Source organism: Salmo salar, chromosome ssa09, assembly GCF_905237065.1.
Source record: "Salmo salar chromosome ssa09, Ssal_v3.1, whole genome shotgun sequence".
NCBI classification, from domain to species: domain Eukaryota; kingdom Metazoa; phylum Chordata; class Actinopteri; order Salmoniformes; family Salmonidae; genus Salmo; species Salmo salar.
In genome coordinates this window covers 128153775-128171734 of record NC_059450.1, presented here as the reverse complement: position 1 = coordinate 128171734, position 17960 = coordinate 128153775, and the positions used below count along the sequence as shown (strand labels likewise).

At 43.8% G+C, this 17960-nt stretch overlaps 1 protein-coding gene across 8 annotated transcripts in view; it reads left to right on the top strand.

The window, feature by feature from the left end:
* The window catches only part of LOC106612862 (BCAS3 microtubule associated cell migration factor), a 343035-nt gene that overhangs the window by 20485 nt on the left and 304590 nt on the right, over positions 1-17960 (top strand). For 7 of the 8 annotated variants that reach the window (XM_045724535.1, XM_045724534.1, XM_045724533.1 and 4 more), the window contains 2 exons: positions 16675-16782; positions 16883-16959. In XM_045724535.1, coding sequence (XP_045580491.1) covers positions 16675-16782; positions 16883-16959 — 185 coding nt within the window. Of the gene's footprint in view, positions 1-15461; positions 16093-16674; positions 16783-16882; positions 16960-17960 lie in introns of those variants that run through there. The other variant, XM_045724539.1, reaches the window with a different exon arrangement.

The window sequence follows — 17960 nt, the reverse complement described above, 5'->3', positions numbered from 1 at the left end:
CCAGCTGCACCAATGTGTCGGAGGAAACACCGTTCAACTGACGACCTCGTCAGCCTGCAGGATCCCAGCCCGCCACAAGTAGTCGCTAGAGCGCGATGAGCCAAGTAAAGCCCCCCCGGCCAAACCCTCCCCTAACCCGGACGATGCTGGGCTAATTGTGATACAGCCTGTGTTCGAACCCGGGTCTGTTGTGACGCCTCTAGCGCTGCGATGCAGTGCCTTAGATCGCTGCACTACTCGGGAGGCCCCGAGCGGTGCTTTTTACACTACAAGCCCATACAGATCCGAAAATGTGATTATATATGTAATTCTATGTGCAAGCCCAGGGCTTTCCAATATTGAAAGAAGGTTTCTGTTCCTGATGACATCAAATAGTGTTACAGTCCATTAGCTCTCAAGCCAAATAAATAGCCTTTCTCTGGATGGGTCAAAGTTGAACTACGCCACACACACTTGTAATCCAGTTTCCACATGTGCTAACCATGGCTGCTGGTAACCATGACCACTGGTAGGTGTGATGTGCGTCAGTTGGCAACAAGGCATAGTTTTATTTTATTGGGCTCGCCTGTTTTCGAGGCTTCTCAGAAGTTAGTATATGTATGATGATAGATTCATGTCTGGTCTAGTCGTTGTATTTCTCTGGCCTCCCTCTCACTGATTGGTCACAGACAGACCCACAGTGGCACCAGATTGCACAACAAGTCAACGTGACTTGCATACTCGGACTACGTCTGCAATGACACACAATTTAGTAGTGCCCTATATAGGGATTGACTGTGTCATTTCAGATGAAGCCTTAACATGAGATCCCTTTCCCATCCATCCTTCCTCAAATGCCTGATTTAACAAGGAAACAACAGGTCAAGTAGTTGTTTTGATCTTTCACTAGAAATAATCAGGTCTGCAAGAGCTGAGATAAGGTAGTGCGTTAGTAACTCTCATTTTAGAGAGTTGAGTAAGCCAATCTGGCTGCATGGCAAGGTGCAGGGAGGAGCAGGGGAGAGGAGCAGGGGAGATGAGCAGAGGAGGAGAGAGGAGCGGAGAGGGGCAGGTAAAAGAAGAGAGGAGATGAGCAGGGAGGAGAAGAGATGTGAAACTTCTATGTGCTAATGGAATGTCCTGTCTCTTTCACCAGGGTGTCAATCTTTATGACATTTTCCCATTTAAAATGTGTGGAAAGGAAGCGGGAGGACAGGCTCGGGCCCTTGGTTGTACTGCCTCACATTGATGTTACGAGGTACAAATCTTAAGGCATTTGAAAGCTGGGTAATAACAGCACCACAAGCCCCCCCCCCCCAAATACATGCATAGAGAGGGAGGAAAGCAAGGAGAGGGGAGATTAAGAAGATATCTGGCCCCTTGGGAAGCCGGAGGAGTGGGGAATGGCCCTGGCTGGTGGAGAGGGAGCAAAGGTAAGAGAGAGAACCACAGGCGACTGCTCTGCGCTCTTCTCTCCATACCCTGCCAAGGCTGCCGTGACCTCCCTCTTTCCCCTCTTCCAGAACAGCGAAAACATAACTCGATATTTCCTCGCCAGGAAATGAAATAAGGAAGTCTGTCTTCGGCTGGGCTTTGATAGAGACCACCTTCCCCATGTTTTTAAAGGAACACTGCCTACTCCTCTGCTGCCTTCACCTCTCTCTCCTTCTGCCACCGATTCTGGCTCTGCCTGGCCCCTCTGCCTCTGTACTGCCCCTTTTACTCTTCTGGCTGTGTGCTGGCTGACACGGAGAGAGGGATACAAACAGGGAGGGTTTGGCTACTTCGCCCAGTGACTGACGCTCAGCACTAATTCTGAAAACATGCTTGCTGCTGAAAAGCCCAAACCCTGACATCTGGCTGAATGGCACATCCAGACTGGGGCCGTCCTGACCCCCGACCGACAGAAGTGTTTGGTAAATAACACTACATTAAAAGATGAGAGAAACTCCCCTATGGCCGCAGCACAGTTTTTCCGTTCGGGCCGTTCGTAAACTTACTAAGGTCCTCACACAATTTTTAGCATATAATCATTTTAAATAACAGCTTTTGTCAACCAGCAAAAAGGATGCCGGCTTGACACTTAAATGGAAAACAGATTGGAGTCTTGGCCGCGAGAGCAGCGCTGGTTTTGAAGTTGGTTCAGTCAGCTCTAGGCTTAGATTACAAGATTTGCAAATTAAAGGAAAACTAGAAAGTCAAAAAGCATCTGTGCCTATCCTTGTATTTGTGAACTTCTAGCCAGGCGCACTCAACATCATTTTATCAATGGAAAGGATTATGCGTTAAGCCAAAACAATTTATAGATCTAGTGATTTTCCTGACGGCAAAGTACATATGTGTCCCTTCACGCTCTGCGCCAGTGGGGGAATTAGTAAGGAATGCCTGTGTGCCATCCTGTAGCAGCCCCTGGGCTCTGGTCGGCCTCCTCCTCACATAGTATCTGGAAAGGATTTGTGTTTCCAGCCCCTGCTGCTGCCAGTCGTTGTTATTATTTTCTTTCATTTTAATTAGGTCCGCAGGTATTAAGATTCAGAGCATTTTAAGACTGCTCTTTGTCATTGAATGCAAATCACAGAGGCAGGGGGTGGAGGGCGGAGGCATCTTAACTGTTTGTTGGTGTTTTTAGGAGTGGGAGCATACATACACTCCCAGGGTAAAAGTTCAGCAGGGAAGAAGAAACCTGCTTTTGTTATCACTTTTTTTGCATCGCAAATGGCACCGTATTTCCTGTATAGTGCACTACTTCTGACCAGGGCCCCTTCCTACCCTGTACGCCCACCCCCAAATCTCCAGATGCACAGAGGATGTGGGCATAGACTTTAAATGTTTTATTATAATTTCTTTTTGACAAATAAAGGCCTCTGTTACCATGGAGATTACGGATGGATTCGTATTTTCGGAGGGTTCCGGCCGGCCGGGACACATTGTGACTCCCCCGTGGGTGACAATGCTCACCATGGCTACCTACCAGACTGTAGCCAGTAGCAACCTGGAAACAGTCAGCACCAGTGAAGGAGGAGACAGTGCATGTTTTTCTTGTTTACTTGTATACTTTTTTATTTTATTCAATATTTAGCATAACCTGTGTTTTGGCTGCTGGACCTTTCAAGACATGGTTTCAGCACCAGGCCACAGCTCTCCATCTGGCCCCTGTAAACCTCCTCTGGCCCCTGTGAACCTCCCATGGACCTGTCCCTTATAACTCACGGCTCGCGGGTCAAGGCTTTTCACACCTCAACAACCAGGCCGGTGTTATGTCCTTGATATCTCAATATTCATTACAGACACATTTAGCACCCAGTTTTTAATCTGACGCAGGAAGATGAAAGCTATGTGTAATTTTAAATGACACCCGTCAACAACAAAGTGAGATTGATCCTACAAGTGAGGGATAATGTCATGTCCCTAATTTTGTCTTTATCCCAAAGCTTTATCCATTAAGTCCTGTTGTCACCTAATGCCTTTATATTAATTACAGTATTGCAGGGAAAACCCCACTCATTCCACCATACATTTTGAAGAGACTTAAGGGAAAGCCTATTGTGGTTCTAAGCTGTGCTTTTCATTGCTGTTTTCATGACAGGTTTAGCCGTGGTAAACGCGAGGTATCCCCCTCTAAAGTGTATTAAAGGGTAAATCTCAGAGCGTTTCTATTAAAGAGGCACCAGATTATGGGGATTTGGAGAAGTGACGCTTTTGAAAGCAGCATTAGGCCTTAGTCTCCATGATACACACCCTCGCTCCCCAGCGGGGACACAGCTGCAGTCACAGTGCTGTCTTGCGGTCCAGCCAACCACAGAATTTATTAAGATTAAGATAAAGCTCAAACAGGGACATTTTCTTTATTTCCTGCTTTTGTTCGTTTTCAATTTGTGGCTGGGAATGTCATGTTCTTGTTTTTAAGAGTTCTGATGAAATCATTCCAGAACCTTTTGTAATGGTAGTCTGTGAAAACGGGAATGCCTGTAATCTTATCTAAACCTCCTTTTTAATTTTAGGCCACACACACTTACTTACATTTACACGTAGACTCACTCACTCACTCACTCACTCACTCACTCACTCACTCACTCACTCACTCACTCACTCACTCACTCACTCACTCACTCACTCACTCACTCACTCACTCACTCACTCACTCACTCACTCAGCGCTTACGGAGGGCAGTCTCTGGCTTCATTTCGAAGCGTTAATTTTGACTTCTACGTCTGTTTTCTGTCGGCCGAAAATATGTTCTGCCTCGCCAGTTTTCCCTTTCAAATAGGAAGTGAGTTTAAATGAAGTGGTATGTAGTGGAAGTGGCAGACAAACTTTTTTTACAGGGTCACAATGAGGCATAATTACTTTTCAGTCCACTTTTTTGCAGTATGTTTTGTAGTCCTTTCATGAGTAATTTAATGTAAAAAATCTAATCAGGGCGTTTCAGTTTTGTAATACTGAAGGTGTTGTTCATCAACTTAGAATTTTAGCCCCTATGTATTAATATGCCCCATATTTCTATTAAGGGAAGTAGCGTATTCTTTTCCCCAAATATAATTTCCAACTGCAATTACTTTGGTGTGTGAGGATGACAAGCAGTGAATGGATGGAAACCAGATGGAGTACCTCATCTGGTAAAGAAAACCTCAGCATACTGTACCTCACTAGGGATTTGAACATGGCACTGTCTAGTTACCAATACATTCTCTACACCAGGAAGCTGTTGTTCTGCATGTGAGTAAGAAATGGACCAGGGGGATGCTATGCTGTTTAGCACACAGTCTCGTCTCTCCTGTCATGGTTAGGGTTAGCCCCGTGGGCCCTTGTCAGAAGTAGTGTACTATACTGTTTAAGTAATAGGGTACCATTTGGGATTCATCCATCTCGTGTCATGGATTCCTCTCGTGTCATGGATTCCTTCCCCTGTTGACCGTTCCTCTGAGACAGTCTAGTCCAGGTGCAGTTAACTTCTGCTTAGATCTGTGATCTGTCTGTCCTCTGTATGTTCCGTGCAGACTGGGACACTCGTATAACTCAAGGTCTCCAAGGATAGGAAGACCCAAGCCTTTTGAAGAGTTTTAAAGCAGTTTTCCTTATTTTCTTTTTTAAGATGCTGCAGGGCAGGTAGCCTATATCTGTATTGTTAATTACCCACAAGGCTCGTTGACATTTATTCAAAGCGCAATTGTTCATTTTTGTGTTGATAATGCAATATTACTTTATGGTAATATAATTTTAGTAGTATTCAATTCTCATCTGACACTTGACTGTAAAGCACAACTCCATGTGTTATCACAAAGTGCACTCCTCGGTAGTGTTCATAACCATTTTGGACAGAGGCAACATGTTGTGTATTTGACATCAAAGCATTTCAGTATAAAGCATACAGGTTGAATTACCTTGGTTTTGAAGCCCTGTCAGATTTTAAAGTATTTTTTGTTAATAATACCCTTTCTGGCTGACCTGTCGTGGTGTTGTTCAATCTTCCTTGTAGGTAGTCTGCCGTGAGTACATTGTTTAAACTTGAACATATGCTGCTATTTTTATAGTATTTTACTATAGGCTATTTGACACCACTGTGCTTCTAGGTGTCACAGCTGAAGTATAGGAGTGAAAGCACACTTGACCAGATGCTGTTTTTTGTATTAAATGTTTCCACTTAACAGGAAATTGGCAAATAAACAGTGAACTGACAAGAAGTACATTAAAAATAAGGCATGTGTTTTAGATGATAAATATTAATGTTCAGTCCATTACTGTTAAAGTCATAGTGGGGGGGCTACTAAGCTGAGATATGGATGATTTAGCTATTTGAATTTTAGGTATCAAAAACGTTTTTATTTGTAATTTGGCCGTTACTACAATAGCCCATAGAAACACATTGAATAACACGTTCTTAAATGGCAAATAAAATACAGTAAAAAAATAAATCATATGGAATACGATTTGAAGTGTCTGTCCTATATCGAGGAGATACACTACATGACCAAAAGTATGTGGACACCTGCTAGTTGAAACTCTCATTTGAAAATCATGGGCTTTAATATGGAGTTGGTCCCCCCTTTGCTGCTATAACAGCCTCTACTCTTCTGGGAAGGCTTTCCACTAGATGTTGGAACATTGCTGCTGGTACTTGCTTCCATTCAGTCACAAGAGCATTAGTGAGGCAGAGCACTGATGTTGGGTGATTAGGCCTGGCTCGCAGTCAGCATTACAATTAATCCCAAATGTGTTTGATTGAGTTGAGGTCAGGGTACTGTGCAGGCCAGTCAAGTTCTTCCACACCAATCTTGACAAATAATTTCTGTATTGACCTCACTTTTATGCACAGGGTCATTGTCATGCTGAAACAGGAAAGGGCCTTCGGGGTGGCAGGTAGCCTCGTGGTTAGAGCGTTGGACTAGAAACCGAAAGGTTGCAAGATCGAATCCCCAAGCAGACAAGGTAAAAATCTGTCGTTCTGCCCCTGAACAAGGTAGTTACCCGACTGTTCCCAGGCCGTCATTGAAAATAAGAATTGGTTCTTAACTGACATGCTTAGTTAAATAAAGGTAAAAAAAAAAACTGTTGCCACAAAGTTGGAAGCACAGAATCGTGTAGAATGTCATTGTAAACTGTAGCGTTTAGTAGCCACCCTTTGCCTTGATGACAGCTTTGCACACTCTTGGCATTCTCTCAACCAGCTTCATGATGATTGCTTTTCCAACAGTCTTGAAGGAGTTCCCACATATGCTGAGCACTTGTTGGCTGCTTTTCCTTCACTCTGCGGTCCAACTCATCCCAAACCATCTCAATTGGGTTGAGGTCGGGTGATTGTGGAGGCCAGGTCATCTGATGCAGCCCTCCACCACTCTCCTTCTTGGTCAAATAGCCCTTACACAGCCTGGAGGTGTGTTTTGGGTCATTGTCCTTTTGAAAACAAATGATGTCTTTGAACTTTTTTTTGTATTTACTACATGATTCCATATGTTATTTCATTTTTTTGATGTCTTCACTATTATTCTACAATGCAGAAAATAGTAAAAATAAAGAAAACACTGGCATGAGTATGTGTGCCCAAACTTTTGACTGATACTGTATGTACACTGCTCAAAAAAATAAAGGGAACACTTAAACAACACAATGTAACTCCAAGTCAATCACACTTCTGTGAAATCAAACTGTCCACTTAGGAAGTAACACTGATTGACAATACATTTCACATGCTGTTGTGCAAATGGAATAGACAACAGGTGGAAATTATAGGCAATTAGCAAGACACCCCCAATAAAGGAGTGGTTCTGCAGGTGGGGACCAGAGACCACTTCTCAGTTCCTATGCTTCCTGGCTGATGTTTTGGTCACTTTTGAATGCTGGCGGTGCTTTCACTCTAGTGGTAGCATGAGACGGAGTCTACAACCCACACAAGTGGCTCAGGTAGTGCAGCTCATCCAGGATGGCACATCAATGCGAGCTGTGGCAAGAAGGTTTGCTGTGTCTGTCAGCGTAGTGTCCAGAGCATGGAGGCGCTACCAGGAGACAGGCCAGTACATCAGGAGACGTGGAGGAGGCCGTAGGAGGGCAACAACCCAGCAACAAGACCGCTACCTCCGCCTTTGTGCAAGGAGGAGCAGGAGAAGCACTGCCACAGCCCTGCAAAATGACCTCCAGCAGGCCACAAACGTGCATGTGTCTGCTCAAACGGTCAGAAACAGACTCCATGAGGGTGGTATGAGGGCCCGACATCCACAGGTGGGGGTTGTGCTTACAGCCCAACACCGTGCAGGACGTTTGGCATTTGCCAGAGAACTACAAGATTGGCAAATTCGCCACTGGCGCCCTGTGCTCTTCACAGATGAAAGCAGGTTCACACTGAGTCTGGAGACGCCGTGGAGAACGTTCTGCTGCCCGCAACATCCTCCAGCATGACCGGTTTGGCGGTGGGTCAGTCATGGTGTGGGGTGGCATTTCTTTGGGGGGCCGCACAGCCCTCCATGTGCTCGCCAGAGGTAGCCTGACTGCCATTAGGTACCGAGATGAGATCCTCAGACCCCTTGTGAGACCATATGCTGGTGCGGTTGGCCCTGGGTTCCTCCTAATGCAAGACAATGCTAGACCTCATGTGGCTGGAGTGTGTCAGCAGTTCCTGCAAGAGGAAGGCATTGATGCTATGGACTGGCCCGCCCGTTCCCCAGACCTGAATCCAATTGAGCACATCTGGGACATCATGTCTCGCTCCATCCACCAACGCCACGTTGCACCACAGACTGTCCAGGAGTTGGCGGATGCTTTAGTCCAGGTCTGGGTGGAGATCCCTCAGGAGACCATCCGCCACCTCATCAGGAGCATGCCCAGGTGTTGTAGGGGAGGTCATACAGGCACGTGGAGGCCACACACACTACTGAGCCTCATTTTGACTTGTTTTAAGGACATTACATCAAAGTTGGATCAGCCTGTAGTGTGGTTTTCCACTTTAATTTTGAGTGTGACTCCAAATCCAGACCTCCATGGGTTGATAAATTGGATTTCCATTGATTATTTTTGTGTGATTTTGTTGTCAGCACATTCAACTATGTAAAGAAAAAAGTATTTAATAAGATTATTTCTTTCATTCAGATCTAGGATGTGTTGTTTAAGTGTTCCCTTTATTTTTTTGAGCAGTATATATAACCCCTTATCTTTGTTGGCACAACTACCTCCATACTTCCATTCATTTGTATGGGTTACCTTTAGACAAGTCCCGGGACACTTGTGGGGGTCATAGAGCAAAACGAAGAACACTTTCCTGTTTGCGTGAGTCTCCCCTTTGGTCATATAATTTTTGTAGGACAAACTGTTTGGATGCTACAGTTTTCAAGATGTCTCCAGGTCTGACAAACAGACAGTTAGCTCTGCCACTTTCCACAGCATAGATCTCAAGCTTAAACTGACTGTTTTTGATGTGGATTTTTGTATTATGTTACTTAGGTTGATGCACCGGTGTGCCAATAGACTAGGGTTTGACCAAGGGATTTGTGCAAGTGCACACACACACACACACACACACACACACACACACACACACACACTGGCGTGGCGATGTGTTTCCAATATGCTTGTTGGTGGTGAAGGTACTGAATGAGGAGGAAATGTATTTCTGGCAGGGCTGCAGACATGGAGCTGTGGTTGAACTTCTTACCCTAATTACTTTCCCGCTAATGCCAGCGGCGTGCCGGAATCATAGCCCCCCCCCCCGAGCTGCCTCTGATGTGGCCAGCGTTTGTTGTGTGTTGAGGGTTGTGTTCCACAGAGGAGGAGGGGATAGGAGGACTGAGAAAGAAGGAGAAAGAGAGGGAGGGGTAGTCAGAGAGAGAAGGAAACTTAGTGAATATTGTGACAGAATTTGTCTCTTTTCTTCCAGTACCACCCACCTCACTTGATGCCTATGAAAATAGAGTAATTGTTTTCATGTGCGTGTGTGTAGAAGTAACTGTTATAAATCTATGACTCACCAGTCTGATCTCAGTCCAAAGATTAGTTCTACCAATTTGTCCAGGCTTTACTTGTAAGATGTTTTTCAAAACACTGCTATGTGAGATCAGTACCAAGGCTCTTCTGTTAAGGAAAGAAAAACTCAAAAAAACATTGTTGCATCTTGAATGTTATTTTGTTTTTTTTCCCCAAAAAATATTTTCACTGATGGGTGTCAGTTTGGTCAGCATTTAACACCATCAGCTACCGGGATTTCTACCTATATGGTTCACCCATAGTGTATGCACATCCAACAATTACCCAGATGATAGTATATAGATATAATAGAAATACTCTCTAGTCTTGGTCACTATTGTATAAAATGCACCCAAAGGCCTATAGTTTTGTACTGAAAGCCATTGGTTGATATGTAGGTGGTCTATGGCCCGGGTGGCATTCCTAGTCTCTGGGCACTCTGACCCTGACCCCTCAGCCCTTCCAGCTGAGACTCCAGGGACCAGGCCCAGGCTGTATTTGTTTAGCGTTTCCACAGCTTGTAATTGTCTGTTCGTATTCAGGGAACTCGTAAAGGGCTCAGCTCTGAGCTGCAGTCGGAAACGTGGTGACGTCCCCCTCCTTGTAAATGCATTTATTTGCTTGCTTTTTAATTCCCCTTTTAAGGCTTCCCCAGTTCCCCTGCTGTCTAGCCCACTGCAGTCCGCCACATGAAGTGTGCGGTTTTTATCCATCGGTTCCGCTCAGGTTCATAAAATAATAACCTTCCCGGTTCCGTCGACCAGAAGCCAGACGTTCCCTCCCGGAGAAGAAATGCAAGCCCAGCTCACTGCGCCGTCGTGTTGAAGCTAAAATAACAGATGTTAAAGACGTCTTTCATACAGAAAAAAACTCCCCTCTAGTGATTTAAATGGCATGCATCTAACATAATGTACATAATAACCATTGTAAACTGACGTGTTGCTAAAATTAAGACTCTGCCTCGGTTGTAAAAGTCATATAACCGTTCTGTTGTGAATACGTTTTCCAAAATGGTACAGTAGCTAGTCTATAGCAGGCCAGGCAAAACAGAGCTGTGCTGGACGGTCAAGAGACCCAGAAACATGGTGTCATCCCAAATGGCAGCCTATTCCCTATATAGTGCACTAATTTTGACCAGAGTTGGGCCCTGGTCAAAAGTAGTGCACTATATAGGGAATAGGGTGCCGTTTAGGACGTACACATGTCTGTTTTACTAGCTTGCCCAGTGGTGGTTTGAGGGGGAGATGGATGGATGTAGCAGGTGTGGATCTCTGTCTGGCTGCTTTACAGCCTACTACCCAGTAATTAGCAGTCATTTAGGATTACTGTTATATGAGGGAAACCCTTCATGTTAGAAGGGTTGTGAAGCCGACTTGGGCCAAGACCAACTGTTTCCACTTCAGCAGGCTTAGACTTTCCTCCAGAGGTCATGGCCGTTGCCTCAGTAGTGTGTGTGTGTGTGTGTGTGTGTGTGTGTGTGTGTGTGTGTGTGTGTGTGTGTGTGTGTGTACGTGCTTAAAGACACAATCTCAACTTTTTTTATGATTTTACAATCTCATCTCTCGCTCTCCCCCACTCACTCTTTTTCTCTCTCTCTCCCTCGCTCTCTCTCCCAACCGCTTCACTCTCCTTCCCACTCTCTGCATCAATTCAGACCCAAAAGGCCAATCCCAGTAAATAGTAATTGACACATTGATCTCATAGGCCGTAATAACAGTCCTATTACTGAGGCGGAGGAGGGCGCTCAGTGTCACCTTAACATGTTACTGGACTGACATCTAGCCCTGATCAATGATAATGATGATTTAGCCTGGCTTTCAACCCACGCCTCCGCAGCCCCAGCACCAGGAAATCACATTACAGCTGATCCTGCCCTGGCTCCATTAGAACACCACCATTTGTTAAAATACTGCCCAGGCAAAAACAATTCAACCGGGGGCCATTTTGATTCTGTAATAGAGGGACGGGCGGGCCATCATTGTCCCCATGAGTGAATCAATCCGGGCGCCTGTTATTTCGTAAAAAGCATTTGGATTAGATTGATCTGACCCCGGTGATAACGCTGAAATCGATGGAGGAGCCGCCAGAAAACAAGTTAGGAGAAGTTATATTTTTCTATTAATCTCAATTCTTGTACTCAGTTTGGTAATGCTATCCTTGCTGTGCCAGAGAGTATCATAATATGCCTTAGTGTAAGGCCTGCTGCAGATCAGTATTAGGTCCGGCTGCTATGGACAACTGAATGGAGGTCACCCAGAACTCTTGTCACCTCCTTTGTCTTCCCTATTGCCTCTTACAGGAAATGACAGGGGAAATGCGCACACACAACGTCAGACACTCCAGACACTCCCGCTATTACATACACCAGACGCTCACACACAGACAGACTTGCGTGCGCACACAAACATGCAGTGTCAGGCATGCACACACACACACGGACACTGTGTCTCTGGCTGGGCTGAGAGATCTGAGGGCTCCCATGGCGCCAGTGCTGTGGCTGAATGTCCAGCCACTGGCTTGGGAAACTTTCCTAAACAGCTAGAGAGAGTGAGTGTGTGTTGGGTGTTGCCTCTGTGTCAGTGGGTGTGTGGAGCTGTGTCTACGGCGTCTGCCCAAGCTCTGTGGAGTGGTGCTGCTTCCACGCACACACTAATCCCCTTGATCAAGAGGTGAGCATCCTTTTTAGGGAGTGGACTGTGGCTGCGCCCAAAGTAGTGCACTTTATGGGGAATAGGGTGTCATTTGAGACGCAGATGCTTTTCTCTCTAGAGGTTACTCTAGGTATGATGCACATTGAAATCTTATTGATGATGTTATTAAATATTTTGAGACAGGCTAGTAGTGTGTTAGAAGCTCATGGAGTCACTATAGAATAGGGACTAGGCATTTTTTCTGGACAAAAACTATAGGTAACTGCCAAAATAAAGGAAACGCCAACATAGTTCCTTAATAGGGCGTTGGGCCACCACGAGCCAGAACAGCTTCAATGTGCTTTTGTCTGGAACTCTATTGGAGGGATGCGACACCATGCTTTCACGTCTAAATCCATCGTTTGGTGTTTTGTTGATGGTGGTGGAAAACGCTGTCTCAGGCGCCGCTCCAGAACCTCCCATAAGTGTTCAACTGGGTTGAGATCTTGTGACTGAGACACACACACCCTTTAAACTCGCTTGGCTCCTTTTGAGACCCCTCTTTCAGTCATAGATCTCTTCTAACCATTAGTGCTGAGTGATTAACCTAAATGTTGGTTTTTAAACTACTAACTGACCGATGCCTGTTCAATTATTTGACTTATATTTCATTCGTTTTTTTCTGTGAGCTCAATGCGCACATCGCACAGGTTCTCTAGAGTTAATTCAGATCCTGCCTGAACTGTGCGATGTAGTAGGGAGTTGTAGTTTCCAACAGGCCAATATTCTACATAGTTTAGTGCCAAAAACATGGTTATTAACTAAAATGACCATAATCCATTGTGCATCTACTTGTCCAGATTATTTTACGCCTGCTACAGAAGAGAGAATCCACAATCATGAGGTGTTAGAGAGCAGCTGTTGCTTCGCAATTTATCTCTACCTGAAAATACATAATCTAAGTGATTGATGGTATTCAGCAGTCATAAGTATGCCTTATTTACTTTGAACTACAAAATAGTGATTTTGTCAGACAGAATAGGCAGCAGCTTTAAAGAGCTGAGATGATGACTTGGAATGAAATAAAGTAATCAAATGAAACATGTAATATACACAACTGAAATATTTTATTAAACTGAAGTAATGATTAATAAGTAATGGTTAATAAGTGATAAGCAGTAATGGGCAGTCACTACCATCATGGGACTTTTATTAATTGTTTTATTCTGTGTTACAGCATGTAATGCATAGAGCATTTAATAAAAGTAATCGAAAACCGTAATTGTTTTAATAATTGAACCGAAACCGAACAAACCTCAAAAAGCACTAATCACTCAGCACGACTAGGCATGGTAGCCAAAATAATGGACGACTGGGCATTTTTATACATGAGCCTAAGCATATAGGGATGTTAATTGCTAAATTAACTAAGGAACTACACCTATGTGGAAGCAACTGCTTTCAATATATACAGTACCAGTCAAAAGTTTGGACACACCTACTCATTCCAGGGTTTTTCTTTATTTTTTACTTTCTCTACATTGTAGAATATTAGTGAAGACATCAAAATTATGTAATAACACCTATAGAATCATGTAGTAACCAAAAAAGTGTGAAACAAATCACTATTTTATATTTGAGATTCTTCAAATAGCAAACCTTTGCCTGAATGACAGCTTTGCTCACTCTTGGCATTCTCTCAACCATCTTCTTGAGTTACTAACCTGGAAAGCATTTCAATTAACCTTGTTAATTTGTGGAATTTCTTTCCTTAATGCGTTTGAGCAAATCAGTTGTGTTGTGACAAGGTAGAGGTGGTATAAGGAAAGAGAAATGACAGTCCATCATTACTTTATGACAGGAAGGTCAGTCGATCTGGAAAATTTCAAGAACTTTGAATTTTTTTTCAAGTGCAGTCGCAAAAACCATCAAGCGCTATGAAGAAAATGGCTCTCATGAGGACCACCACAGGAAAGGAAGACCCAGAGTTACCTGCTGCAGAGGATAAGTTCATTAGAGTTAACTGCACCTCAGATTGCAGCCCAAATAAATGCTTCACAGTGTTCAAGTAAGACACATCTCAACATCAACTGTTCAGAGGAGACTGTGTGAATCAGTCCTTCATGGTTGAATTGCTACAAAGAAACCACTACTAAAGGACACCAATAATAATAAGAAGAGACTTGCTTGGGCCAAGAAACACGAGCAATGGATATTAGACTGGTGGAATCTGTCCTTTGGTCTGAAGAGTCCAAATTGTAGATTTTTGGTTCCAACTGCCGTGGCATTGTGATACGCAGAGTAGGTGAACGGATGTTCTCCATGTGTGGTTCCCACTGTGAAGCATGGCGGAGGTGTGGGGGTGCTTTGCTATTCCCTGTATAGTGCACTACTTTTGACCAGGGCCCTATTCCATATATAGTGCACTACTTTTGACCAGGGCCTTATTCCCTATATAGTGCACTACTTTTGACCAGGGCCTTATTCCCGGGTCTGTGATTTATTTAGAATTCAAGGCACACTTAACCAGCATGGCTACCACAGCATTCTGCAGCGATACGACATCCCATTTGGTTTGCGTAGTGGGACTATAACAGGACAATGACCCAACACACCTCCAGGCTGTATAAGGGCTATTTATTCAAGAAGGAGAGTGATGGAATGCTGCGTCAGATTACCTGACCTCCACAATCACCCGACCTCAATCCAATTGAGATTGTTTGGGATGAATTGGACTGCAGAGTGATGGAAAAGCAGTGCTCAGAATATGTGGGAGCTCCTTCAAGACATTCCTCATGAAGCTGGTTGAGAGAATGCCAAGTGTGTGCAAAGCTGTCATCAAGGCAAAGGGTGGCTACTTTGAAGAATCTCAAATATAAAATATATTTTGATTTGTTTAACACTTTCTAGTTACTACATGATTCTATGTTTTTTTTCGTTGTTGTGATGTCTTCACTATTATTCTACAATATAGAAAATAGCAAAAATAAAGAAAAACATTGAATGACTAGGTGTTTCCAAACTTTTGACAGGTACTGTACTTGGTATCCCTCATTTACTCAAGTGTTTCCTTTATTTTGGCAGTTACCTGCATGTCTCCCCTTATGTCTGCAACAGGACTTAATGAGTGTTTTTGTACTACCCAGTCCCCAGGCAGACATGGAACCAGAACATCACACAGCCTGAGTTCACCAACACTAATACTGCTTGGCATTTGCTGTAGCGACAAGACTCAATATAGCCAGTCTACACACGGCTAACACGAACCAACAGCAGTTAAACAAGAGCCATGACTACTGACCAAGAGCGAGGACAAGGAAAAGAGAGCAGGAGAGAGAAAAACATTGAGAGAGGGGAGCGAAAGAGGAAGAGCGCGAGGGAGAGGAGAGGGGGAGAGACCGAATTAATTAGAGAGAACAAGATGGAGAAGAAGCGAGAGAGACTGATGCAGGCAGACTGGCTTCTCTATCATCGGCTCCATTCTAAGATTCCCTCATTGGAAGAATTATGACAAATGAAGCCCTCTCTGGTTCTCCATGACTGCGACTCAGGGCTATCAAGTAGCACATGGACAGTCCCTGCAGCTTTTTGCCATTCAACTCTCCCCTAAGTTTTTCCATGTTCCCGGCGCTTTGCGGACAGTTTAAGATGTCTTGGCTGCTTTGTGATGCCTGATGTGTGCATATTTTGAAACGGGGTAATTTTCTCAACGCTTCGGCCACAGTATTTCATCCACTGTTTGCATTTGTCAGAGAGAGGCCTGAATGGAAAGAGCAGATATTTTCCACCATAAAGAAGAGAAATAGTGGCCTGTTGGTCGGTCTGTTCGGTTGTTTTGAGTGATTTGGAACACAGACCGACATTACAACCTAATTGGTGCGTGCAGCCCAGTGCTGGTCAGTGGAGTAGAAGTAGTGTTGCAGGAGATAGGATCGGAATTTTGTATTCTTAACTTTTTGTGTCAGTAGGCTAGGCTGAAACGAGCCCTGAATGCTGATTGGCTGACAGCTGTGGTATATCAGACCGTAATCCACAGGTATGACAAATCATTTATTTTTACGTTGGTAACCAGTTTATAATAGCAATAAGGCACTTTGGGGGTTTGTGGTATATGGCCACTATACCACGGCTAAGTGCTGTATCCAGGCACTCCGCGTTGTGAAGTGATTAAAGGGGGGGGGGGGAAGCGAGAGAGATTGCCCACAAAATTTTAAAACAAACCCAATTTTGATCAACTCCCATGTCTATTGGGTGAAATACCACATTGTGCCATCACAGCAGCAAGATTTGTGACCTGTTGCCACAAGGGCAACCAGGGAAGAACAAGCACCATTGTAAATACAACCCATATTTGTTTATTTATTTTCCCTTTTGATCTTTAACTATTTGCACATATGACATTTGTAATGTCTTTATTCTTCTGGAACTTTTGTGAGTGTAATGTTTAGTGTTAATTCATATTGTTTATTTCGCTTTTGTTTATTATCTAGTTCACTTGCTTTGGCAATGTGAACATTTCCCATGCCAATAAAGCCCTTGAATTGAGAGAGAAATCCTTGAAAATATCTGTCTATTTTGTACTGAATGTGTCAAATAAAGGATGTGTTTCTGTGCCTAGGACGAGCCCCCCATACTGCTGTGTGGACCTGTACTCTCTAAGGACAGGGGAGATGGTCAAGTCCATCCAGTTCAAGACGCCCATCTATGACCTGCACTGCAACAAGGAGTACGTATGGGGGCATCACTTTTTGCATTCATATAAATATATTGTAGTTTCATGTTATATGAATATCACATATTGTTTGTAATTTTCCTGGTTCTTGTAGGATTCTAGTTGTCGCCCTGCAGGAGAAGATTGCTGCATTCGACAGCTGTACCTTCACCAAGAAGTTCTTTGTTACAAGTAAGGAGCTGGGACTGTGTGTGTATCCTTAATGGCACCCGATGGTGCCTGGTCAAAAGTAGTGCACTATATAGGGAATAGGGCCCTGGTCAAAAGTAGTGCACTATAGACCAGGGCCCTATTCCCTATATAGTGCACTACTTTTGTCCAGGGCCCTATTCCCTATAAATTAGTGCACTATATAGTAGAGGTCGACCGATTAATCGGAATGGCCGATTTAATTAGGGCCGATTTCAAGTTTTCATAACAATCGTAAATTGGTATTTTTGGACACTGATTTGGCCGATTGTTTTTTTTTTACATTTATTTTTAATTTATTTTTTACATGTTTTTATTTTTTAAATGTACACCTTTATTTAACTAGGCAAGTCAGTTAAGAGAACATTCTTATTTTCAATGACGGCCTAGGAACGGTGGGTTAACTGCCTTGTTCAGGGGCAGAACAACAGATTTTTACCTTGTCAGCTCGGGGATTCAATCTTGCAACCTTACGGTTAACTAGTCCAACGCTCTAACCACCTGCTTTACATTGCACTCCACGAGGAGCCTGCCTGTTACGCGAATGCAGTAAGAAGCCAAGGTAAGTTGCTAGCTAGCATTAAACTTATCTTATAAAAAACAATCAATCAATCATAATCACTAGTTATCTACACATGGTTGATGATATTACTAGTTTATCTAGCCTGTCCTGCGTTACAAATAATCGCTTAGGTACAAGTTGCTCCAACGTGTACCTAACCATAAACATCAATGCCTTTCTTAAAATCAATACACAAGTATATATTTTTAAACCTGCATATTTAGTTAATATTGCCTGCTAACATTTCTTTTAACTAGGGAAAATGTGTCACTTCTCTTGCAACAGAGTCAGGGTATATGCAGCAGTTTGGGCCGCCTGGCTCGTTGCGAACTGTGAAGACTATTTCTTCCTAACAAAGACAGCCGACTTCGCCAAACTGGGATGATTTAACAAAAGCGCATTTGCGAAAAAAGCACAATCG